This window comes from Tauraco erythrolophus, chromosome 14 (assembly GCF_009769465.1).
Source record: "Tauraco erythrolophus isolate bTauEry1 chromosome 14, bTauEry1.pri, whole genome shotgun sequence".
Lineage (NCBI taxonomy): Eukaryota > Metazoa > Chordata > Aves > Musophagiformes > Musophagidae > Tauraco > Tauraco erythrolophus.
In genome coordinates this window covers 22,882,494-22,904,704 of record NC_141478.1, presented here as the reverse complement: position 1 = coordinate 22,904,704, position 22,211 = coordinate 22,882,494, and the positions used below count along the sequence as shown (strand labels likewise).

Sequence of the window (22,211 nt, the reverse complement as noted above, 5' to 3'; positions counted from 1 at the left end):
AGGGCCAGGAGGAGCCAGGCAGAACCAGGTGAGACACGCTGGACTTTTGCCAGCTTTGGATTAAGGGAGAAGATCCTGATGTAGATAAATCCCCATAAAGATGGGGTCCTTGACCTTGGGGTCACTGGTGGTACCCCAGGCAGAGGGTCTCTTGCTCCAGGTGGGAAGCACCAAAGGGGCTGCTGGGTGGTGTGAGTCCCTCAGTCATGAGAGAGTAACCAAGAGACAGAATTTCCTTCTTTTGTCTGCCACGAAGCAGCAAAGTCCAGTAGAGGCTTCCAACCCTTCTACCTTGGGGCATTTGGTTTCATACGTGATGGGAACCATGTCGCACTTCCCTCCATCCACGCTGGCTCTCAGGCGAGGAGCGCTCGTGCTGGGTCTGCGCTCTGCTCCTGCAAACCAAAAACATGACACGGCTTGTCCTTATCTTGAAGGACTCGCTGGTGTCCTCCTCCTCTCTTCCTACAAACCAGTGAGCGGCTGTTAGTCCCTTTCTGTCTGAAATGGTCTCTCAGGTTTCGAGTGGCAAGGTCCACTCTTTTGCTTGCAAGAGGGTCACCATGGTTGTCCCAGGTTGCCTCAGTGGGTTAAAACTACAGGTTTCACCCCAATGACAACCTGCCAGTGTCCCTCTTTCAAAGTGACATAGCAGTGGATGGCGAGGGATGAATATAGCTGTCCCAAAGAAGAACTTCTCAATGATAAAGCGTGAGGAGCAAGTGGAGAAGGCTTTGAACCTGCTTTTGGTAAGTCTCATTTTGAGGGCAGCAGGACAGCTGAAGCTGTAGCACACCGAGACGAGCAGGCGAGGTGTCAGGATGACAAAGGCAGCTGCCAGAACGATCTGGAGCTCCTTCCAGCACACCCTTTTAGATGACTGAACTTACATCCCACCTCTAGCCCAAGGGGAAGCAGCCCCCCCTAGGTCCTGCATCACCCCTTGTCTCCACACTGCTGTATTTAAGCATCTCAGTTGCTTCTCTGAAGAGACTTTCAGAAACTGAGATCGGAGCTGTCCTGATAAGCTGTGGAGATAAATCCCGCCCAACCACATCCTCATTTTGTGCAAATTCTCCCTGCGCAACTAGTTTGACCTCTGGGGTTGTCAGTTCAAAGGCAAAGTTTCTTCTGCTGTCATCGGCACAGGGTTGGAGCTTGAGCACACGTTGATAGCTGTCAGTCTGAGGATGAGACAACTTTCTGGTGCAAACCTCTTTTGAATATACACCAGGCTTTGGGTGTCAAGTTTAGACCTCTGGATGGACATCCAGGTGTTTAAGCATAGACATCCTAGGCTCAGATGTCCCATAGGGTTAGGAGAAATACCACCGTATACCTGGAAGCCAGGCAGGAGCCACAAAGATTTTTACAGCAAGACCAGAATGTCACACCTAAGCACACCCTCACCCTCAGATATGGAACCGAGGGTCAGCTTGGGGCAGTCATGGTCAGTTAAAGCAGCTCAAGATGCTTCAAGGTACTTCATCATGACCATGTCTTTAGACTAATTCACCTTTGAGAGCTCAGCAGAGAGGAGAGGTGCTCTATACCCACCCGTGTGTGTTCAAGAGCCCCCCATGAGTGCTCTCCTCCATGCACAGATCTTTCCTTTCCCCCTGGGACAAGCTCTGGCCTGATCATCTCCACCACTCCCCACTTTCTTCCTGGCCATTCTTCTCCCTGAAGGCTCAACTCCCCCCTATCCCCTGTTGCATGGGTCCTCTGATCCCCTCCGCTCCCTCCTGAGCATGTTGCACCTTCTCCTCCATCCCCCTTTACCCTCCTCCTGGGTCCTCTGTGCATCCCCCCCTCCTTCCTCACGCTTTGATCCCCACCATCCCCGGCCAGGTGCCTCCATGCCCACGTGATGCCTCCGAGAGCCCTACGCTTACAGCGGAAGCTGCCCACAGGAGCCGGAGGAGCTCGTTAATCACCTTTTTTATTTTATTCCAAGTGCTGTACACAAAGTCACTCACCCCCAGGTGCTCCCGGCACCCCTGTGCAGACCCCACCTCGACACCCGCCGCGTTCCGGCGCTCGCCGCCGCGGGGCACGAGGCCAAAATAAGTTACCCGCCTCCCCGTGCTGTGCTCCCGGGCACTGGGGCAGGTCGGCGACAGCCCTCAAGCACTGGCCCTGCCAGTGCCCAGTCCACCCAGAGTGCCCTGCACCAGGGGAAGCGTTGGCTTCGAAACTCAAAAAGTCATGGCATCGGGCCCTGCCCGTTCCCAGCACCGCGGGCCCTGGCTCCCATCCCCATCTCCTGGGGTTCAGCACGGCATGGCAGCCTCCGACGGCAGCGGGGAGCACCTGCGGGGAAAGGACAAGGTGGGAGCATCAGGTTGTCACGCTCGGGCTGCTGGTAACCTGCCCAACCACCCATGGTGCCCTAGAGCTGCTGGTTGAATTGCTGAGGGGCTTCCCCCCAGTTTTCTGCCCCCCACTTTGATTCATCCCACAGGGATGGGCCATCAGGTGCACTGGGAGCCTGACGCAAACGCAAAACCCAGCACCAACCCGGACAGCCCCGAGGTCTCTAAGGAAGAGTAAAGTTACAAGGATCAGCTCAGCCGGGTGGAGGTTTGGAGACTCGTGTCCAACGGGCTGGTCCCCCAGGGGACAGTGCTGTGAGCTCCTGATGCCGTCCTGCTGCTCCTCTCCCAAGGAAAGGAGAACCCCAAGGAAAGGAGAACCCCAAGGAAAGGAGAACCCCAAGGAAAGGAGAACCCCAAGGAAAGGAGAACCCCAAGGAAAGGAGAACCCCAAGGAAAGGAGAACCCCAAGGAAAGGAGAACCCCAAGGAAAGGAGAACCCCAAGGAAAGGAGAACCCCAAGGAAAGGAGAACCCCAAGGAAAGGAGAACCCCAAGGAAAGGAGAACCCCAAGGAAAGGAGAACCCCAAGGAAAGGAGAACCCCAAGGAAAGGAGAACCCCAAGGAAAGGAAGGGAGCCGTGCCAGGCAGTACTCACTCCATCTTGGTTTCCAGGTGGTGGACAGTCTGCTTGTCCAGGTAGCGGCAGAAGAGTGAGAGAAGGTTGCTGGGCAAGAAGAGAGGCTCCACCAGCAAGGCCTTGGGCACTTGCGACAGCTCCCGGGCAACCAGAAACACCGTGTCCGTCCTGGGGGGCACCGACACGGCAGGGTGAGCACCCCACCAGCCGGCAAACCCCAACCCCGTCGTTTGCACGGCGCCATACCACGTCTCGAAGTCCCCACCGCGTGGCTCCAGCGGCACGTCGGAGGACAGCAGCCTCTCGCCGTGGCTCAGCAGGGAGTAGAGCAGGGAGATCCCAAACTGCAGGGAAGAGCATCACGGGCAGCTCAGCAGTGGTGGCACCCTGGGGACGCCGCATGGCTCTGCCCTCTTTGGGGCCACCTACCTGGTTTTTCAAGGCCATGGCAAGGGGGAGCTCAGGGGACTCGGGCAGAGGCCTGGCCATCTCCTGCAGCACCTCAATGAGCTTGCTGAAGGTCATGGTGCCCACCACCTTGTTCAACGGGCTGTAGAGCAGGGGGAGAGACTGGGCAGGGCAGAGGGGAGAGGAGGGATCTGAGACCATTCGACCAGTCACGGCCAGTCTCATCCCTGAGCCCCATCCCAACACCTGAGGGGACACACAGGAGGGCCAACATTGTACCCCCCTCTGGGAGGAGATAGTCACCAGGACTGCTTTAACCCCTCCTGGAGACCTTTTTCCTCCTCCCTAGGGAAGGAAAGAGGCTCCCATCTCATGTCAACCCCACCAGCTGCCTGACCATGCTGGGACCCAGCAAGATGGGCCCCCACTTCGTTGCCCAGGGTGTCCCCCCCTCAGCAAGAGCAACAGGGGAAAGGAGGCAGCCCGGGATGCCCCTGCCCTGGCTGGAGGTGCTCGCCTCGTCCAACATGTCCTTCTTCATGAGGAAGGGCAGGTGGTGGGTGATGGTCAGCAGGATCTTCTCCGCTTGCTCCCGGGTCAGGTGGGGCAGCAGCCGAGCCATGAGCTTCTTGCCCTTCCGCACGCACAGGAGTTGCAGGAATTCATCCTCTGCCTCCCTGGGGACGAAGGCTCCATTGGCACAGATCCCAAGGGACCTGCAGCATCTCTGTCCATCCAGAAGGACCAGCATCGGCGCCAGTGGAGGACAAGGCTCACGGGCAGGGTCAGCACAGGCCACAGTGACACGCAGAGGACAGGCTCCAACCCTTGCCGTCACCCAGAACTACTCCTCCATGAGAATCTGAGCCCCATGAGGGCCAGGACTGGCCACCCGCTGCCCTCTCCCCGCAGGACAAACTCACTCTTCGCCGCTGCAAGCCCTGATTTTCAAGGCTTGGTAGATCCGCTTCACTTCTTGGCTCTTCTGGTCCTGGCAGCAGGGCTGCTGCTCCTCTAGGGCCAGAGACACCTTCCGCTGCGTCTCCTCCACTTCCAGCAGCTGCAGGAAGAGCTGGAGAAACCACACAGGGTAAGGAGGCAGCTCAGGGCATTCTCTGCCTGCCAGTTATCCAGGAGCTTTGCCCAGGCAGACATCCCCTCGCAGAGCTTCTCGGATGAAGACGAAACATCTGCATCATCCCACCGTGCCCCGAATCGCGGCTCGCTCACCTTCTCGATCCTGTGCAGCGCCCGAAGCCGGTGGCTCCCCGCAGCCTTCAGGAGGGGACAACGGAAGACACAACAGTTACAGCCAGCACCAGCCACCGCCGCCGGGGCGCTGGGCCAGCTGCTCCCTGGGGATCAGAAGCTTCAGGATACAGAGAGATCCCATGAGGAAGCCACAGCCAGCTCCGACTGCCCAGAGCACCATCCCACCCCTCGGCAGGGGACAAGTGCCACCACCAAGGTGGCACTTGCTCCATCCCATGGCTCAGGGCAGCACCCAGAGCCAGGGTGGCACCCATGCTCGGTCACAGCAGTTCCTACAGCTCTTGCTAAAGCTGCACCAGAGCCTGGAGAAAGCTTGGAAAGGTGTCCCTGGGCATCCGAGGCACCAACCAGCCCAACTTCCCTTCACCTACCTCTTCCACAAGGGCATGGTGCACAGCATCGATGGCCCGGCGAGGGCTGTAGCAGGTAGACACCGCAACCTGGCCCAGCGAGCCCGCGATGCGCACCACTGGAAGAGACAGACCATGGTGAGATCATGTCCTGCAACCTCTCATCCAGCCACCCTCCGGCTGCCCCCTCACCGGAATCGTACGTCTCCACTTTCTGGATGAACGGCGTGACCAGCTTGGGGGGTTCCTGCTTGTTGCGCCCACCGAGCAGCTCCTCCTCGGCCTGTTTGCGCTCCAGCCGGTGGTAGTATGTCTGTAAGGACGGGCATAGCCAGGAGGGGAGGCACCATCGGCCTGGGCACCCTCCAGCTCTCAAAAAGATGAAGTCCCAGCCCTGAGGAGCAGAACGAGCTCCTGGTGCTGCCAGCAGGAGCTCACCTGGTAGTAGTAGTCATCATCCATGTTCTCACTCTGCAGCTGGATCATCTCCACCTTGACGACCCAGTCTTTCTCCTTGGAAGTCATCAGCCCAGCGTAAGGGTCCACTTTAGGAGACCATAGCTTCTTGGGGGAGATGCTGGCACAGGAGAAGATCACAACCTGTTGTGACTGCCCAGAGCTCCCTCCCCCCCAGCCCGCAGCTCCTCGGGGACCCGGGACCCCCTTACTTCTGCGCCTGCTCTCCTTGCTGCTGCCGCTGGGTCAGGATCCGCTGGTGTTGGGGGTGCAGCTGGGTCATATGGCTGGGAGCACTACGGGGGAGACCAGAGGGGAGTCAGGGGCTCAGCACCCACGCTAGAGCTGTCCCCAGAGCAGGGACACCCCCAGCTCATCCGGTCCCACCTGGGCACCCTGCTCCCACTAACCTGAGGCTCAGCTGGCCGCTGGCCGATGGGCTGAAGAAGAGCGCGGGGTCCAAAGAGGGAGACATGGGGCCGAAGTGCATGGCGAGAGGCCGCGGCGGGCTGCCGACGTTGGGTGACATGGGCTGGAAAGGGGTCGGAGACGCGTACCCTGCAGTCTGGAGAGGAAGAGAGAAGCAATCAAGTGCCTGAGCTTTCCCCTCCGAGGGTCCCAGAGGGGTCTGCCAGCTTCATGCCAGCCTCTTGCTCCTGTCATCACAGGGGCCACTCTCTCCCAGCACAGAGGGGATGTGGGGGGCACTGCAGCGAGAAGATACCCCCCACAATCCTGCCACTACAGCTGGACAAGGCAAAGGGACACGGGTGGCACGACGGATTGCGTTCCCCAAGTCTATCACCAATGTCCCAGCGTGACACCAAGCAGAACATCATGCCCAGTGCAGGACCCATGGGGAGATCCCCGTCAGCAAGATGCCGGAGATGGGTGCTCAGGGTCAGACAGAGCTGCAAAGTCTGCCCCAGAGGGCAGAGCTCTGAGGAGGCACCATCCCCATCCCCAGCCACTCCAGGGCCACCTCAGAGGGCACACGGTGGTGGCTTGCGGCCCGCTGCGTTACCTGGTTAGAAGCGAAGAGCGGCGAGGGTCTGCGAGTCGGCGGGAAGGGCCGAGGGGAGCACGGGGAGTGAGGCACCAGAGGCGACTGCTGCAAGGCAGGAGATGGGAGACATCAATGGGACAAGCCCGTCCTCAAGGCTGCACCCCTGGAGAGGGAGGGAGGTCTCCCCCAAAAGCTGTTACCTGCTGGAGAAAGCGCTGGGGGAATGACTTGGGGGACATCAGCCTTAAGTCAGGGCGCTTGAGCCGGGGAGAGCCCCCGTAGCCCCTCTGCACGGGGGAGCTGAGGAAGTCAAGGGCCATGTTGGTGGATGGTGGGGGCCTCTCCAGGACCTGGAGGATGGCTTTATCCTGTGGGGAGGAGCCAGCAGGAGATAGGAATGGCACCCACCTGGCATCAATTAAGCTCCCCCAGCATCAAGCAACTCACCAACACCTTGGGTGGTTGTTCAACCAGACCATGCACCAGCCAGGCTCCCATCCTGGTGGTGTGCAACAGTATGGGAGCCACGGGGACACCTGGCGTGGGGGTCCCGGTCCCCCCCCCAACTCAACAGCTCTGCCTTCAAATCCAGGCTCTGCTTAGGGCGGGCACATCTGCCCACAGCCTTGGCACCCAAGAGACATGTCCCTGCACATCCTGACCCTCAATGAGGCTTCAGAGGTCTCCTGGTCACCCCACATCACCTGCATGACCCTTGGCCCAGGGTACCAGGGAGCCCTCAGCCGCTCCCCAAGGGCCTGGTCAGGGGTACCCACCTCCAGCACGTGGTGGGGTGGGATGCTGCCAGGGCAGGAGCCCCACACCACAGGATCCATCGCCAGCTGGAAGACAGGGAGACAGTCAGCAAGGGGAAGGAGGACAGGAGGAGAAGGGCAGAGGACATCTCAGAGGCCACTCAGCCTCATCACCAGATCGGGAGGGTGGACATTTTTACCATGTCCTCTTTGCCAAACTCTGCCCAGCAAGCACCAATCCTGCTGTCCAGCACCGCAGAGTCCTGGCTCTGCGGGCAAAGAAAAGGTTACTGGCACATACTCAGCTCCAGCATGGCAGGTCTTCCTCCCTTGGGCAGGGACCAAGCCACCCCCCTGGTGCCCTCCATGGGGCAGGACCCACAAGTGTGGGGAAGGAGTGGAGAGCAGTGGGATCCCACAAGCTCATCTCCATGCCAACCAGGCATGGGTCCCCTCCCTCCCCGCTCACACGTCACCTCCAGTGTGGGTTTGCTCTGCACGGCTCTCATCACTGCCGGGTCTCCCAGGTCATTGGGCTCCTCGCAGGGCACCTCATCCTTCTCCTGTTCCTCAGCCCCCAGCTCCTCCTCCTCTTCCTCCAACTCAGAGCCATCCTGCTCAACCTCTGGCTCCATCCCACCTTCCTCCTGGGGCTCTTCCAGCTGCTCAGCTGCTCCGGACCCCAGTTCCTCCTCAGTCTCCTCTGCCACCACTTCTGCCAGCTCAAGGCTCATCTCAGCAGGCATCAGAGGTTTTGTGGCATCCTCCTCAGTGGAGTCTCGGTCTTGGAGGGGGGAAGGAGAGCATGTCAGGGTGAGTGATAGCCTAGGCAGTGCCCACTGGGGTCCTATCTCCCAACCCAGCTCCTCGTCAGGCAGGAGGACAACTTCCTCACCGCTCCCACCCCCATCCTCCTCACCCTCTTGGGTGCTGGCTGATGGTCCTGACCCTGAGGCTCCCCTGAGATCTTACCTAACCCAAAAGTCATCTCATTGTACAGGTCAAGCTCTTCATCCTCCTCAGCCATCTCCTCCAGCAGAGGTGCATCTCCCACCAGCAGGTAGTCCTCAAGGATCTGGAGTTGAAAGCAGCAAGGTCCCCACTAAGGGAGGCAGGTAGGGGAGGGGTAACCCTAACCTGCACCCCAAGTGGGAGAATCCCAGCTTCCACCCCCATCTCGCTGGTGGTGCTGGGCAGCCCCCAGGGCTCACAGCTGCTCTGTAGCTGGAAAAGGAAGAGTGGGAGCCACCAACACTGTCAGTAAGGGCAAGACTTGCTGGCTCAGCACAGGGTAGGGGTCCACTGAAGCCCATTGGGACCAGGCTGTGGCCACCCGGAGGTGACGGTGGCCCCTGCCAGCACAAGGAACGCCAGCATGGAACAGGGACACCATTAGGCTTCAGAGTGAACACCCCGCTACCAAGGCACAGACCAGCACCCGCTCACAAGACAGTGAAGGGCACCCTACTAGCACCTCCAGGACAGTGTCTTCTCCAGTACCGACCGCTCCCGGGAGAGCCAGCACTGGGAAGGACTGCCCCGGGAGGAGCGGGCATCGAGGAGCGGGGGTGTGACCCGGGGTAGCGGGAAAGGAGGCGGCCCCGGGGACGGGCCAGCACGCAAGGGCGGGCACTCACAACCGGCTCGCCGCCCTCCGCCATGCCGCGGCGCCGCCCGCCCGTCCGCCCGCGTCCCTCTACGGGGCCGGGCTGCCCCCGCCGCCGCCTTTTACGGGGCGGCGGCGCCTGCGCCCGCCGTACAGCATGGCAGCGCCCGGCCGGGCCCGCGCATGCGCCGTCTCCTCGCCCCGCCCCCCCGGCCAGGCCCCTCCCACGCGGGTGGCACAGGAGTGGGGATGGGGATGGAGCTGGGGGTGTAAAACTGGCGACACCTGCGTCTCGTGGGGCACAGAAATCCCCAGCCCGGCTTTTTCGGCCACTCCCGTCGCTCCCTGCTAGCCACGGTGTTTTCCTGAGCCAACGCTCCTCTGAGCCGTCCCAGCAAAACCAGTGGGACACGGTCGGTCCGGCTGGGATCGCAGCTCGGGAGATGCACGGATGCAAAACCAAGGCGACGGCGCTGTAAATCCCTGCGTCCCACAAAGCACAGCGGGCTGCTCCCGTTCCCCGGAATGCCGGGAGCACCTCGGTCGTGCCAGGCCTCACCCACTCGCTAAATATTTCTCTCTGCTGACAAAAGCAGAAGAGCCCTAAAAAAGGAAGATTCGACCCAAATCTGCGCAGCCGTTTAGTCGCTTCGCAGAGAAGAAATTCGTGGTTCAGCTTCCCTTTACAGGGAAGGTCTGCGGGGCGCTGCTGGTTGCAGGGAAGTCATCTCCAGGGATGCCTGTCCCAACTGGGAGAGGCCAACTGTCACCATGGAGGAAGGCTCCCAGTCCTGCAATCGGCTATTTGTGTAATTAACCCTCTCTGAACCAAGGGGATCGCTCACCGGAGCCGAGCCAGACTAACGCGTGGGTCAGGCTCCGAGGTGGCGACCCCCCGATGCCAGTTAGTGTTTATTTCTCCGAGAGCCCGGAGCGGGCTCTGCCAGCAGCTGCATCCCCTTATCTCCCAGCAAAAACACCCCACGGTGCAGTGAGGGAGCTGGGAGGCTGCCAGCAGCCAGGAAACCCAGCAAGAGCTCGGCTCAGAGCTGGTCTGGGGGGAAATCAATAACGAGTATTTGCAGGTTTTTTTTTATTATTCTGCTGATTTACCCGCTGCCTTGGGGTGGGGGGTGCTCTCTGCACGTGCTTTGTCGATTTAAGTTTTGAAACGGGGCGTAGTAGGGACACGAGTCTGAAAAGAGGTTCAGTGTTAGAGGAGCTCAGGGTACGGCTGTTTTCTTCCCGCTGGTAGTGACTTTCCTTTCTTTCCTCTTCTTTTTTTTTTAACTTTTTAATCCTTACGCTGGATGAAAGACAATACACGTGTATCTGCTTCCCGGTCCGAAACGAGCAGAACGGGACCTGCAGGAACACATGCAGACAAGCTCTGCGGTGCACGAAGTACCTACGTGCTCTTCAACGTGCTTCATTTTCTTGTTTCAACCTTTCTTTTCTTGACGCTGCTGCACGCCTCTCCTCCAAGCAGCGTCGCAGGGCCACTCGCAGGAGCACCCAGCCTCGCTGGGCTGCGGCGCCCGGTTTTTCCGGAGGAGGCACGGGAAACCCTGGCTCTTTGACCTCTGGGTTGTCGTGTTTGACGTCGGGGAGCTTGTCCATCCATCCCACAGGCGCCAGACGATGCACTGGCTGCGAAAGAGAGCGATCCGAGGTTCCGAAAGGAAGATGGCCGAGCTGCGCCAGCATGACCCGACGGCGTGATGCCAGCTCTGGCTGCAAAATCCTCCGAGAAGGGGCGGTTTTCACCCCCGTTTTGGTGAGGGGCAGGAGCTGGGCGAGCACCTCGCAGCCAGCGGGCTGTGCCCGCTCCCAGCGGGGCTTCCTGACCGCAGGTGCCCAGCGCAAGGCCCCGGGGAGCTGCCCCCCGGGAGCGACTCGCACCTTCGGTGCCTCCGTCCCGGAGGCGAAGGGCGGCCCCGGGACGGGACGGGACGGGGCGAGCCGGGCGGCGGGGCCGCCGGAGCGGCCGCTGCCGGGAACCGGGGCGGCTCCGCGCCCGCCGAAAGCGAAACCGAAAGCGACGCCGCTCGCAGAAGCTCTCCGCTCCCACTCTGCCCGGAGACTGATGACGCGTGGGCAACCCCGCGCCGCGATTGGCCGCCCGCGGCAGAGGTTATAAAAGGCGGCGGGCGCGCGGGGCGGGTTAGTGTGTGCGGGGCGCGGAGCGGAGAGGAGCGGCGGCCGGTGGGCGGCATGGAGCCAGCGATGAAGGCGGCGGTCCTGGTGCTGGTGGCGCTGGTGGGCCTGGGGAAGGCGGATGGTGAGTGCCCGGGGCGGTGCGAGGGGCTTAGCTGGCGGCGAGGGGGGTGGGAGATACTGGGAGATACTGGGAGGGGTCCGGTGCCGCTCACGGAGTCTGGGGGAGGTGCTGGGGGAGGCCCGGTACCGGTGGGTGGGCACTGGCTTCTGCAGCCCTGCTTCTCACAACCCCTTTGACCCCCTCTGCAGAGCCACCGAACGTGGACGTGTACTCCCGCAAACAGGTCGTACCCGGAGAGGAGAACGTCCTCAACTGCTTCGTGAGTGGTTTCCACCCGCCGAAGATTGACATCTCCCTCCTCAAGAACGGGGAGCCCATGAGCGGCGTCAAGTACGCGGACATGTCCTTCAACGACAAGTGGTATTTCGAGCGTCTGGTGTACGCGCCGTTCACCCCGGCGAAGGGCGACGTCTACACTTGCAGGGTGGCCCATTCCACCTTCCCAGAGCCACGTTCTTTCCAATGGGGTATCGTCTGCCTTCCTCTTAAAGCTTTGCCGCCGTCCGCGTGCGGAAACCACAGCTCCTTAATTTATATCCGTTCTGCTTCTCAGGAAACAGGGTGCTGTAATGGGGCGGATTTTGAAGGTCTTGGGCTATAGATGGAAAATGAATTTGGCTTCAGCTGGGCTGCTGAAAAGGCTGTGTAGCCGTGAAAGAGGTCCTTAGTAGTAGACAGGGAAGACTTCCCTCCGGATTATCTGTAGGCTTTTGGTTATGCTGTGTCCGATGACTCTTGAGCGCTCTGATCTCTTTCTAGGTGAACTTGCCTAGAAAGAGATGGGTCATGCAGCGACTTTTGGCTTTATATTTGGTGAATATAAAGAAGGACGTAGCGGTGGGGTCCGATTGTGGTGACCCAGCCTGCTGCAGCAAGGAGACAGCCAAGCAAGGGCAGCTCCCTGGTTGCTGCACTGGGGCTGTTTCCAGCAGGGCTGGGCTTGCGGCGATGGGTGAGAGGGGGTGCTGTTTGCCCCGAATCCTAACGCTCTCCCCTTCTTTCTTGCAGATCCAGACTTCTAGGCTGTGTCTGGGAAAATCATGGTGAGTTATGTTGATGCTCTGTGCTGTGCTGGTAAGGGGAACGTGGACTGCTTTCTGGTGGTGGTGGGGAAGTCTGTAGCTTGCAGAGTTGAGGAACAAGAGCAACCACCGAAAAAAAGAAATACATTGGGAGCGGGGCTGTTCCGACACCCTTTCTACCCGCTATTTTAGTGAGTTCTCAGCCATGCCTGGCCTACAAGAGTCTCCTTTGCTCAAAAGAAAGGAGCCCCTTGAAGCAGAACTTCCCCACGCATCTTTGGTGCGTCTGCCAGATATCGTTGAGAGTTGTCCCGTGTCCCCTGGAGCTTTTCCAGACCCCGTGCTGCTATCTTCTTGGCTGGTGAGGAGGAAGTTGCCATGCCTGGGAAATCCCTGTGACTTAGAGGGTGGCAGGCTGGTTAATGCTGCGGCGGGCAGCCGGTCAGCTCCGTGACGGGGGATTTTCGAGGCGCAGGTCAGTGCCTTGCTGCCGGACCAGAAACGGTCTTGGTTTTGTTCACCGGTGTGTCGCAGTCTGAGCGCTCTGGGTTCCTCAGGCTGTCTGAGCATTAGGCATGGCTGACCTGGATTGCTCAATCCAGAGTTGACAGGGAAAAGAAAATGAAAGGTACACGGCGTAGCTGCAGTGCTGGTTGAAACACCTGAGTTACGTGTGCTGGTAGAGGCTGGATAACTATTAACTGCACCCAGGACAAGCCTTGGCAAGACCTCACTGGAAATACCCTCCACGTTGGACCACAAAACGTTACCGATGCCTTTCAGACCGAGGCAGAATCATGAGGCAAACGAACTTTGTAAATGAGGAAAAAACGCTTTGGGCGTTTGTTCTTGGGAAGGTGTAGATGGATCCGAGTCCTTTACTTCTTGCTGTCCAACTCTGCTGTCCCTGAAAAGCTCTCCAGCCCTTTCTGTAGAGCAGCAAAGGCTAGAGGGGGTGTTAGTCTTCCAGGGACAAGAGAAAATGGAGGTCAGTTGACCAGCTGGAGACAACAGAAGAAGATAGGCTTGTAGATCTCAGCTTTTCTGCTACAGATTGGTAGTGGGGGCTGGGGAAAGGCTCAAGAGATTCCCCCAGAGCCAAAAATGGTTGGGTTGGAAGGATATTTAGAAAGGATGCTGTAAGTGCTGAAGTGTTGGCTTCTAACTGCCACTGGAGACGGGATGCTGAGGTAAATGGACCCCTGATTTGGTACAGTATAGATGCTTTTAGGTAACAGAGCTCTGAAAAATTACATATGGCCGCTCTGCTGGTTTGTCACTCGCTTTTGGGTGGTGGGGATGGAAACGTGGCCCCAGGGTGGGGTCTGGGGCATGCTGTGACTGCGGCAGCAGGGTGTGCAGCGGCTTCGGTGGGATGTCGGCGTGAGGGTCACCGATGGCGAGGGGTGCCGGGCTTGGTTGGAGGTGGGACATTGGTGACTTTGCCAGAGTCTGGAGTCTCCAACTCTGCAGTTGGAGTTCCCTTGTGGAAAATACTTCTTTTTTTTTCCTAAAATAAATACAATTGAAGGTGTGAACAGAATAACTGATGTCAATCTCCTTTCCCCCGTGCAGGTTTGACAGAATTCCAGCGTACAAGGCAAAATGGTCTTGAGCTTCTGTCCTTTCTTCACATCACACTTGGAGTCAATATGGGAAAGAGCAATTGTCTTCATTGCAGAATTCAGTCTTTAGTAAAGCTTATAGTGAAAATGCTGTGTACTCAGTTATGTACTCAAAAGTACTCAAAAAGTACGCAAAGCTTGGCTTTGATTTTGAGCATGTATCTGCGTTACTGATTAAAAACCAAATAAATTTACCTAAATAAATTGGAAGACTTCAGAGTCCTATGACAACCTGAGCTGTGAGTTCCTGGGCTCTGATGGCTGCTGGGTTGTGGGTGGATCTGGAGGGTGGTGGCACCATACTCGGGTGTGTTTTGTTTTTTAATCCTGCTGAGAAGTTGCAGGAATGTTTTTCCATAAAAAAAAAAAAAAAAAAAAAAAAAAATTAAAGGTTTATCTGGTTTATGTAGGATCTGCCTGGCCACAGGCTCCTGAGTTGCCCTGAAAGGATGGCACAAGGCTTAAAAAAGGGGACAAAGTAACTTTGAGGACACCCGGTCTGATCTTAAAGCTGGATGAGGAAAAGGAGTGGGTGGGTGGGATGTGGTGCCCACTTCGAGAGAGGAACTCCAGCTGATGCTTCTCAGAGGTGGGTGGTGTGGTGTAAAGCTGGGCTGAGGAGAAGCAGACGTGTGTGTCACTGACTTCTGGTTTTCTTCTTCTGCAAGCAGTGGACTCTGTGGAGAAGCTCTATTGGGGGCTGGTCTTCTGCCACGCCTCAGGGGTTTGGTGGCACTACCCAAAAATGGTGCTACTTGGTAGAATCCAGCAGCCTGCTTTTATTTTATGAAGAAGTCAGTACGATGGCTTGGTGACCGTTGGATCAAGGAGGATGTCGTCAGTGCAGATCTCATGTACGTGAACAAGGGTTCCTGGCAACCCAGCAGGTGTGATCTATCACACGTGTCTTCTTGGGTGTCATTAAGATTTGCTGTGACCAGTGTCACGGAACACCCACTGGAGATTTTGAGGGATCTTGGCTTGTTGCACAGTTTTTTTTTCCATTAAACCCAGATTTTTTTCTGATGTACAATAATAACAACTGGCCTGTGCAGACCTCTGGCTTTGCTCGAACAGACATTGAACTCAAGACAAATTCCTTGCTACAAGCAATGGTTTGCTGGGGCGGAGGGAGCCGTTATGGGGACTTTGCACTCACCAGAGGAGCGTTCAAACTGGAGAGCTGGGGATGTCCTGGCTGGGTGGTCATGTGCTGTGGTTTAGTCCCAGGTGGCAGCTAAGCACCATGTAGTTACTCCCTTCAGTGGAGAGGGGAAAAGTGTCACAAAAGGCTCAAGGGTCGAGGTAAAGAACAGGGAGGGATCACTCACCAACCATGACTCTGGGCCAAAACTGACTCAGCTTGAGGATAAATCCATTTAATTTGTTACCAATCACATCAGAGGTGATAATAAGAAACAAAGCCAGATCTTAAAAACACCTTCCCCCACCCCTCCGTTCCCAGTTCTACCTCCTCCCCCAGCAGCGCAGCGGGACAGGAAATGAGGGGGTTGTAGGTCAGGTCAGTTCATCACATGTTGTTTCTGCTGCTCCTTCCTCTTCAGGAGGAGGACTCCTCACACTCTTCCCCTGCTCCAACATGGGGCCCCTCCTCACAGGAGACAGTTCTCCATGAACTTCACCAGCATGAGTCCTTCCTGCAGAATCCTGCCTTGCCCATCAGATTGCTTTGGCATGGGCTTTCCCACAGTCATGGCTTCTTTGGGCACAGGCAACCGCTCCGGTGTGGGATCCTCTATGGGCTGCAGGTGCATCTCTGCTCCACCATTAATCTCCACGGGCTGCAGGGGAATCTCAGCTCTGCCACACCTCATCCCACTCCATCTTCACTGCGTAGCTGGCTGTTTCACATCTCACTCCTCTCTCTGCTGCAGCCACGCCGGGCCTGACCAGCCTGAGGAACCTGGGCAGTCCTGGCAGGATGAACTCCACCCCGTGGGCGCCCCAGGAGCGGGGCGCTTTGGAGCGCTCCAAGCTGCGCTGCTGCAGCCATCACCAGTTGAGTGGTGGCAGCCCAGCACAAGCAGCTGGGGGCCAGGTCCCATCCCTGTCCCCCTCCTCCGATTACCCTCTCTTTCTTCACTGCAGGTCCCACCTGGCATCACTTTCTTCGTCTCCTTCTGAAATATGTGTGTTCTTCACAGAGGCACTGATTGGCTTGGCCAGAGGCAGGTCTGACCTCAAGCCAGGGAAGCTTCTAGCAGCTCCTTACTGGGATTATCCCTGTAGCCGCTCTCCTGGTACCAAAACCCCATCACACAAACCCAGCAAATCATGCAAAACACTTGTCACCCAGCTTGTGACCCAGCGTGGGATGGCAGGACTCACGGAAGCCACCACACAGCTCAGCCCGCAACGCCAGCCGTGCTCTGGAGAGCAGCTGGGGACCATGCCAGCCCCAGCAATGGTCCTTCTGTGGTAAAAGATGGTCTGGGAGGGAGGAAAAGGTTTGGGCTTCTCCTCCAGAGACCCCAAGAGAGCAGCAGAGAACCCAAAGCGACTTGAGTCGTGGACCATGTCCTGGCTTCCTCCTCTGGATCGCAGAGAGCCCCCGAAGTGACTGCCACCGCCTTGGCTTCACCCTCGCTGTCCCCAAGAGCGTCACAGACAACGGCCGGGCGCGTCGCACCCCGGAGACAACCTCACCCTCATTAGGGCGCGAGCGGAGGCGCCTGCCGGAGCGGAAGGCGCGGTGGCACAGGCCGTGCCAGACACCCCCATCCCCAAAAGGAACTTGCGCCAACGGCTTCCCGCCGCGGGAAGTCTTGGCCCCGGCTGCACCCGCGGGCTCTTCGCGGGCGTCCGTGGGGAACGATCGGGCGGCTCGCCCGGAGACCCCCCCGCCGGGCGAGGATGACGCACGCGGGTCCCGGCGGCGGGATGGGTTTGGCCACCGTCTGGGCTCCGGGACCACAACGAGCCCGTCCCGCCCCTCGGGCCCCGCCCGCTCCTCGGGCCCCGCCCCGCCCCTCGGGCCCCGCCCGCCCCTCGGGCCCCGCCCCTCGGGCCCCGCCCCTCGGGCCCCGCCCCTCGGGCCCCGCCCCTCGGGCCCCGCCCCTCGGGCCCCGCCCCTCCGGCCCCGCCCCTCCGGCCCCGCCCCGCCCCTCCGGGCTCCTCCCGCCGTTTCCCGCCGCGATGTTCCGCGGCCGCCGCGCCTGGTTCTCGCGGAGCGTCGGCCCCGGCCCGCGGGAGCTGTGGGGTGAGGGGCTGCGGCGGCGCCTCGCGGATGGGGCACGGAGCGCATCGCGGTGGGGCACGGCGGCGGGGGGCACAGTCCTGTCAGGTGGGGCAGGGCGGGGGGGGGGGCACAGCCCTGTCACCCCTGTCACCCCTCGGTGGGGCAGGGCGGGGGGGGCACAGCCCTGTCAGATGGGGCAGAGCAAGGGGGGGCACAGCCCTGTTACCCCTCGGTGGGGCAGAGTGTTGGGGGCACAGCCCTGTCAGGTGGGGCAAAGCGGGGGGGCACAGCCCTGTCACCCCTCGGTGGGGCAGGGTGGGGAGGGCACAGCCCTGTCAGGTGGGGCAGAGCAGTGGGGGGCACAGCCCTGTCACCCCTCGGTGGGGCAGGGCAGGGGGGCACAGCCCTGTCAGCCCGCGGTGGGGCAGGGCAGGAGGGAGCACAGCCCTGTCAGGTAGGGCAGAGCGGGGGGGCACAGCCCTGTCAGGTGGGGCAGAGCAATGGGGGGCACAGCCCTGTCACCCCTCGGTGGGGCAGAGCAGGGCTGAGCCCCCCCAGCATGGCGGAACACGAGTTTGACAGGGCACGGTGCCCACATGCTGAAGAAGAGGCCAGAAGGGCCGTCCATGGGGCAGTAGGAGACCCACAGCCACGGGGGGGCCCATCGCAGCTCCCGCTCCAGGGCCCAGCCCTGCAGCCCCACCAGCACCCCCGGGCCACCCCGACCGAGGTGGGGACACGCTGTGGTACCCACCTTTCTCCTCACTCCTCCTTCTCCTCCGCAGCAGCCAGCGGTGGGGCACTCGCCCACTGGCGGGACGCCGACTACCTCTTCAGCAGCGATGCCACCCACCCGGACACCCGCAGGTGGGCAGCACCCCCCCTGAACGGAGGCCCCACGCCGTGCTCACGTTGAGCCCCCTCCTTGCCACATCCGTTGTGCCACCGCGGCGCACCGGAGCGTCGTGGTTGCTCCCATGGTTGGATGTAGGGAGTGGAAGACAAATGGAAGCCCAGATAATGGTTCTGATGTATTTCATGGATGCCAACATCCTTTTAAAAGCCAGGGTGGTGTTTTTAAAGTGCCTGGGACAGGTCTGCTGGGCTCCTGCTGCTTGGTGGGGTCTGAAATTCCACAGCCACACTAAACCATTCCTAGGCAAAGCACAAAATGGCTGTAAGAACCACTCAGGCTTCAGGCTGGCTTAACTCCGATGGGAATTGAACTAATTGTGCTGGTTTTCTTGTTACCTTTGAAATGTCCTACGGGGAAACTCAGGATCTAAACCAGAGGCCACGCTGTCCCCAAGGAAGAAACCAGGTGCAAAAATGGCAGCGTGAGTTAACTCTGTGAAAGCAAACGTGGGGGTGAAAACGGCTGGAAAAGGGCTGAATTGCTACTTTCCTTCCGCTGAACATAAAAAATCAGAGCGCTCAACATTTGTACAAATACAAGGAAAAGCCACTGAGCATCTTCCTCCACCCAAAAAATATTTCTATATATCCAATATCATGTAAATATATTTCCCTGACAGGGAGCTGCAATGTTTGCTTGCCACGTTCTGCAGCTTTGCTAGGCTGGACTAATTCAACACATAATTGCTTAAAACTGGCTTAGATTTTTGTAATCCTTCAGCTCCAGCTGCGGGAGGGGAATCCCAAAAAAGCCAGAGAAACCACCGTCCCTCCTCCACAGCATCCCTCCAGACTGGCTTGCTCCCCCAAGGAGGGTTATATATCATTTTATATATATATTCAATGTATATATTCAGATTATTTCTTGGGAAAAACAATCATTATCCATAACTTTAAACCTGGAAAACAATATTTAACTCCCCTCTCAGGAGGATGGTGAGTGCTTGAGCATCCTCCTTCGGCTGCAGCGCTGCCGCTGTTGGGGACCGCGCTGTAAGCCTGAGCAGGGAGCAGCTGGATGAAGAATAAAGAAATAAAAGTCACATTTTCCCCTCTTCCGGAAGAACCAGCCTCAATTTGGGAGCCAAGACATTTAGTCCCTAAAAACACACCTGTCCCTGGTCCCCCATGTCCCTCCTCCAGGCTGCTCTTGGGAAGTGCCGGGAGCTGGGACTGGAACCGAACGTTGCTGGTAGAGTCTCATAGCTAGAAAATCACAGAAAATCTGGTGCTTTGGGCAAAAATATCGGAGCAGGTCAGTTTTAACGCCAACATCCCTTCCAACTGTTTTGTTTGGGCTTTTTTCCAGGCTTGTCTTTGGAAACCAGCTGGCTTTTTCTCTTGCAGAATACACGAGAGCCTGGATTACCTGGAGGGCAGAGCTACGGTCTTCCACTCCCGCTACCTCTCCGCGTGGGCGAGCACGGGCGCCGGAGCCAAGTCGCCGGTGGGCCTGGGCCACTTCGTCCTGCCGCCCGCCTGCCTGCAAGAAGGTCGGGGGGGGGGGGGGGAAAAAAACCCCAAACCATCAGAGTTTGGCTCCCCTGGGGATGCCCCTGTGAGCGGAGCCTTTTTGGGGGTGCAAACAAGAGCCTCCGGGTATTTCTGCTCCGGGTGGAGGGAACTGCCTTCTGCTGGGAGCGATTCTTCCTCCCTGGGGGCAGAGGAATTAACGCTCCATCGGGCAGCGACTCGTTATGTGCTGCTCTCACCGTCTTTTGTTTCTCGTTCTTGGCAGAAATCAGGAGGCAGATCGGCAGTTTTATCTGGGAGCAGGCGGATGATTCCCTTGCAGGACAGGTAAGAGGAGAAACAGGGAATACAGGAGGTGCAGCTTACAAAAATATCAGTTTTATCAGCTTCAGGGAGCCTGGTTTTCATCCCAGACCCTCAGCCCAAACACGGGATCAAATGTTCTTGCCCTTGCTGCGCTGCACGCGTCCCTCCCAGCGTGCCATCCCGCGGGACACATCCCGGGATTGAGTGTGGGACGTGCAGAAGGGATTTTCTCCCTCACCCAGACACACGTCCGGTCTCCCAGGCTGCACGAAAGGGCTGAGCTCAGCCTTTTCCTTCCTTGCAGCATTTTCCTTCCTCGAGTAGCTCCGAGACGCTGCTTGCTCTCTTCTCCGAGCAATTTCTCGGTACTTTTGAAGCAAAAACATGTTTGGATTAAAAACTTTATTCCAAAATTAAGCTGGAAATCACAAGTCCTAAAAACACCACTCTCTTGGACCACATCCCCAGTGTTCCCTGGGGCACCCAGGGCACAATTTGAACTGGACTCTGTTGATACTCGCAGCACCGTGACAATCTGACGGATGAACCGGAGGTGGCGAGAAAAGGCTGCGAGGAAGAAGTGGAGGAAGATGCACTAGACCTGACCGGAAGGTATTTTTCCTGCCCTCAATGGCAGGATTTGGATGCACCTCCCCAAAGTTCAAGAGATCCTTGATGAATAGGAATTAACACGTGGATTTCCCTCCCCCCCAACACAGCAGTGAAGAAGAAACAGACTCCAGAGCTCCCACCCAGTGCGAATTTCCATACCGGGCCCTCCAGGAATACCCGATGAATAACATGGTGACAGGTAACGGTTCCGTGTCGGTAAATTTTTTTAAGGAGTGGAAAACATGCCTGAAAACGACTGTGGATGAGGCAGAGACATCCCCCCCCCCCACCCCCCGTGTGCTCCTTGTTTCCTCCTGGTACACTTAGAGCAGCGGAAATGCTGAGGATGCAACTGGAATTGCTTCCTTCCCCTCCATGCTGTGCATATCCCATTGTCCTCGTTTCATATCCCATTGTCCTCGTTTCATATCCCATGGACCTTGTTTCGTCTCCCATGGTCCTTGTTTCGTCTCCCGTGGACCTTGTTTCATCTCCCATGGACCTTGTTTCGTCTCCCATGGTCCTTGTTTCATATCCCATCGTCCTTGTTTCGTCTCCCATGGTCCTCGTTTCATATCCCATGGTCCTTGTTTCGTCTCCCATGGTCCTTGTTTCATATCCCATCGTCCTGGTTTCGTATCCCATGGTCCTTCTTTCGTCTCCCATCATCCTTGTTTCACATCTCATGGACCTTGTTTGGTCTCCCATGGTCCTTGTTTCATATCCCACCGTCCTGGTTTCGTATCCCAGTGTCCTTCTTTCATCTCCCATCATCTTTGTTTCATATCCCATGGTCCTTGTTTTGTCTCCCATCGTCCTTGTTGCATATCCCATGGTCCTTGTTTCATATCCCATGGTCCGTGTTTCCTCGGAGAAGAGGGCAGCTCCTCCGACGAGACCCGCGCTCTCCCCTCGCAGGCTACGCCTCCGCCCGCGACATGAAGAAATACGTCGGAGAGCTCCGGGATTTCATTCCTGGCACCTCGGGCTACACGGCGTACTGGATTCACAACGACATTAACATCTACTCGGGCGCCAAGACTACAACGAAGCGGAAATTGTGAGTAACAGGTGGCTGTTGGCATCACAAACTTAAATTTAAGAGCTGCCAGAGAGCTAGGGGTCCTGTTTGGGAATTCGATCCCGTAGTTAGGAAGTGGGGATGCCTCCCTGCTTCCTCTCTCCTGCAGATTTACCCGTCAGTCCGTGTTCTCCCCGTGTTTTAGTTAAATAAGGAAGAGATTGGTGTTTATTGAGTTAAATCTCTGCGGCACGCGGGGGATTTATAAATTATCCCTGCTCGGCTTTTCCTGACTGCAGCTCAGCGCGTTCCATGTGCGTTTCAATACCTGGATACGGTTCCTGTAAACATTTTCTTCTTCAAGTAACTATTTTAAAGCAAATTCCACAGCAAACTTAAATACAGACGTTTCTCCCCAAAACAAAAATCCTTTGTCTTCTTATTTGCACGGGGGGTTGTAAGAGGTGGCTGTCAACAGTAGTTTTCCTTGGATGGGCACACTGAGGTCTCCTCGCAGGGAGAGGGGAGATGTCACCCCACAGCACAGCCGCACCCGCCCGTGGCAGAAGCTCACTGGTGGGACCCAGTGCCGTCACGGTGCTGGCGGGACGGGCAGAGGCCAGCCTGGAATGTTCTGGGCATCCAGGTCTCCAGAGGTTTGGAGCGCAGGGCCCCAGACTTCCCGGGAACGAAACCCACATCGTGCTGGAGCCCGTCACGCAGGGCAGGGAGGGGGAACCCTGGGACCCTCGCCTGGCCGGGGCACCCTGGAGTGCTGCCCGCAGGTCAAAGCTGAGACCTGCAGGTCTCCTCTGCCTCCAAGGAGAGCATCTGCATAGCAGGACAGTTTGGGGGGCAGGGGTGAGCCCCAAAACTCTCCCATCTCTGCTGCACCCTGAGGAAATTGTTGGGCGGAGCATCCAGCTGGGGGAAGGATGGCATGAGCCTC

General features: G+C 58.1%; 3 protein-coding genes across 4 annotated transcripts; 2 read left to right on the top strand and 1 right to left on the bottom strand.

The window, feature by feature from the left end:
- Positions 1-2,133: 2,133 nt before the first annotated feature.
- Positions 2,134-8,873, bottom strand: PATL2 (PAT1 homolog 2). The gene is made up of 19 exons (XM_086620144.1): positions 8,840-8,873; positions 8,175-8,277; positions 7,679-7,986; positions 7,403-7,471; positions 7,224-7,289; positions 6,648-6,815; positions 6,466-6,552; positions 5,852-6,006; positions 5,654-5,737; positions 5,424-5,562; positions 5,178-5,298; positions 5,007-5,104; positions 4,594-4,638; positions 4,287-4,435; positions 3,881-4,040; positions 3,385-3,525; positions 3,202-3,299; positions 2,974-3,123; positions 2,134-2,313 (listed from the first exon to the last, which is right to left on the bottom strand). Exons 1-19 carry the CDS (start codon positions 8,861-8,863, stop codon positions 2,274-2,276), a joined length of 2,205 nt encoding a protein of 734 aa, XP_086476270.1. The 5' UTR covers positions 8,864-8,873; the 3' UTR covers positions 2,134-2,273.
- Positions 8,874-10,973: 2,100 nt separating this feature from the next.
- B2M (beta-2-microglobulin) lies at positions 10,974-13,961 on the top strand. Its single transcript, XM_086620405.1, has 4 exons — positions 10,974-11,089; positions 11,278-11,556; positions 12,098-12,132; positions 13,687-13,961. The coding sequence occupies exons 1-3, from the start codon at positions 11,023-11,025 to the stop codon at positions 12,109-12,111; spliced, it is 360 nt and encodes a 119-aa protein (XP_086476531.1). The 5' UTR covers positions 10,974-11,022; the 3' UTR covers positions 12,112-12,132; positions 13,687-13,961.
- Positions 13,962-16,892: 2,931 nt separating this feature from the next.
- Positions 16,893-21,605, top strand: TERB2 (telomere repeat binding bouquet formation protein 2). Of its 2 annotated transcripts, none has more exons than XM_086620252.1 (7): positions 16,893-16,956; positions 17,721-17,802; positions 19,198-19,343; positions 19,589-19,650; positions 20,153-20,241; positions 20,352-20,440; positions 21,160-21,605. In XM_086620252.1, exons 1-7 carry the CDS (start codon positions 16,893-16,895, stop codon positions 21,303-21,305), a joined length of 678 nt encoding a protein of 225 aa, XP_086476378.1. In that variant the 3' UTR covers positions 21,306-21,605. The 2 variants fall into 2 exon arrangements, with proteins under 2 accessions (XP_086476378.1, XP_086476377.1); XM_086620251.1 differs by having other exon boundaries at positions 20,349-20,440.
- Positions 21,606-22,211: the final 606 nt, after the last annotated feature.

Coding starts and splice junctions, on each gene's coding strand:
- TERB2 (XM_086620251.1), top strand. CDS start 16,893: ATGTTCCGCGGCCGCCGCGCCTGGTTCTCGCGGAGCGTCGGCCCCGGC. Junction 17,803..19,197: donor ACCCACCCGGACACCCGCAG/GTGGGCAGCACC, acceptor TTTCTCTTGCAG/AATACACGAGAGCCTGGATT. Junction 19,651..20,152: donor ATGATTCCCTTGCAGGACAG/GTAAGAGGAGAA, acceptor TGATACTCGCAG/CACCGTGACAATCTGACGGA.
- B2M (XM_086620405.1), top strand. CDS start 11,023: ATGGAGCCAGCGATGAAGGCGGCGGTCCTGGTGCTGGTGGCGCTGGTG. Junction 11,090..11,277: donor GGGCCTGGGGAAGGCGGATG/GTGAGTGCCCGG, acceptor CCCCCTCTGCAG/AGCCACCGAACGTGGACGTG.
- PATL2 (XM_086620144.1), bottom strand. CDS start 8,863: ATGGCGGAGGGCGGCGAGCCGGTT. Junction 8,278..8,839: donor CGGAGGGCGGCGAGCCGGTT/GTGAGTGCCCGC, acceptor TTTCAACTCCAG/ATCCTTGAGGACTACCTGCT. Junction 5,105..5,177: donor AGTGGAGACGTACGATTCCG/GTGAGGGGGCAG, acceptor TGTCTCTTCCAG/TGGTGCGCATCGCGGGCTCG.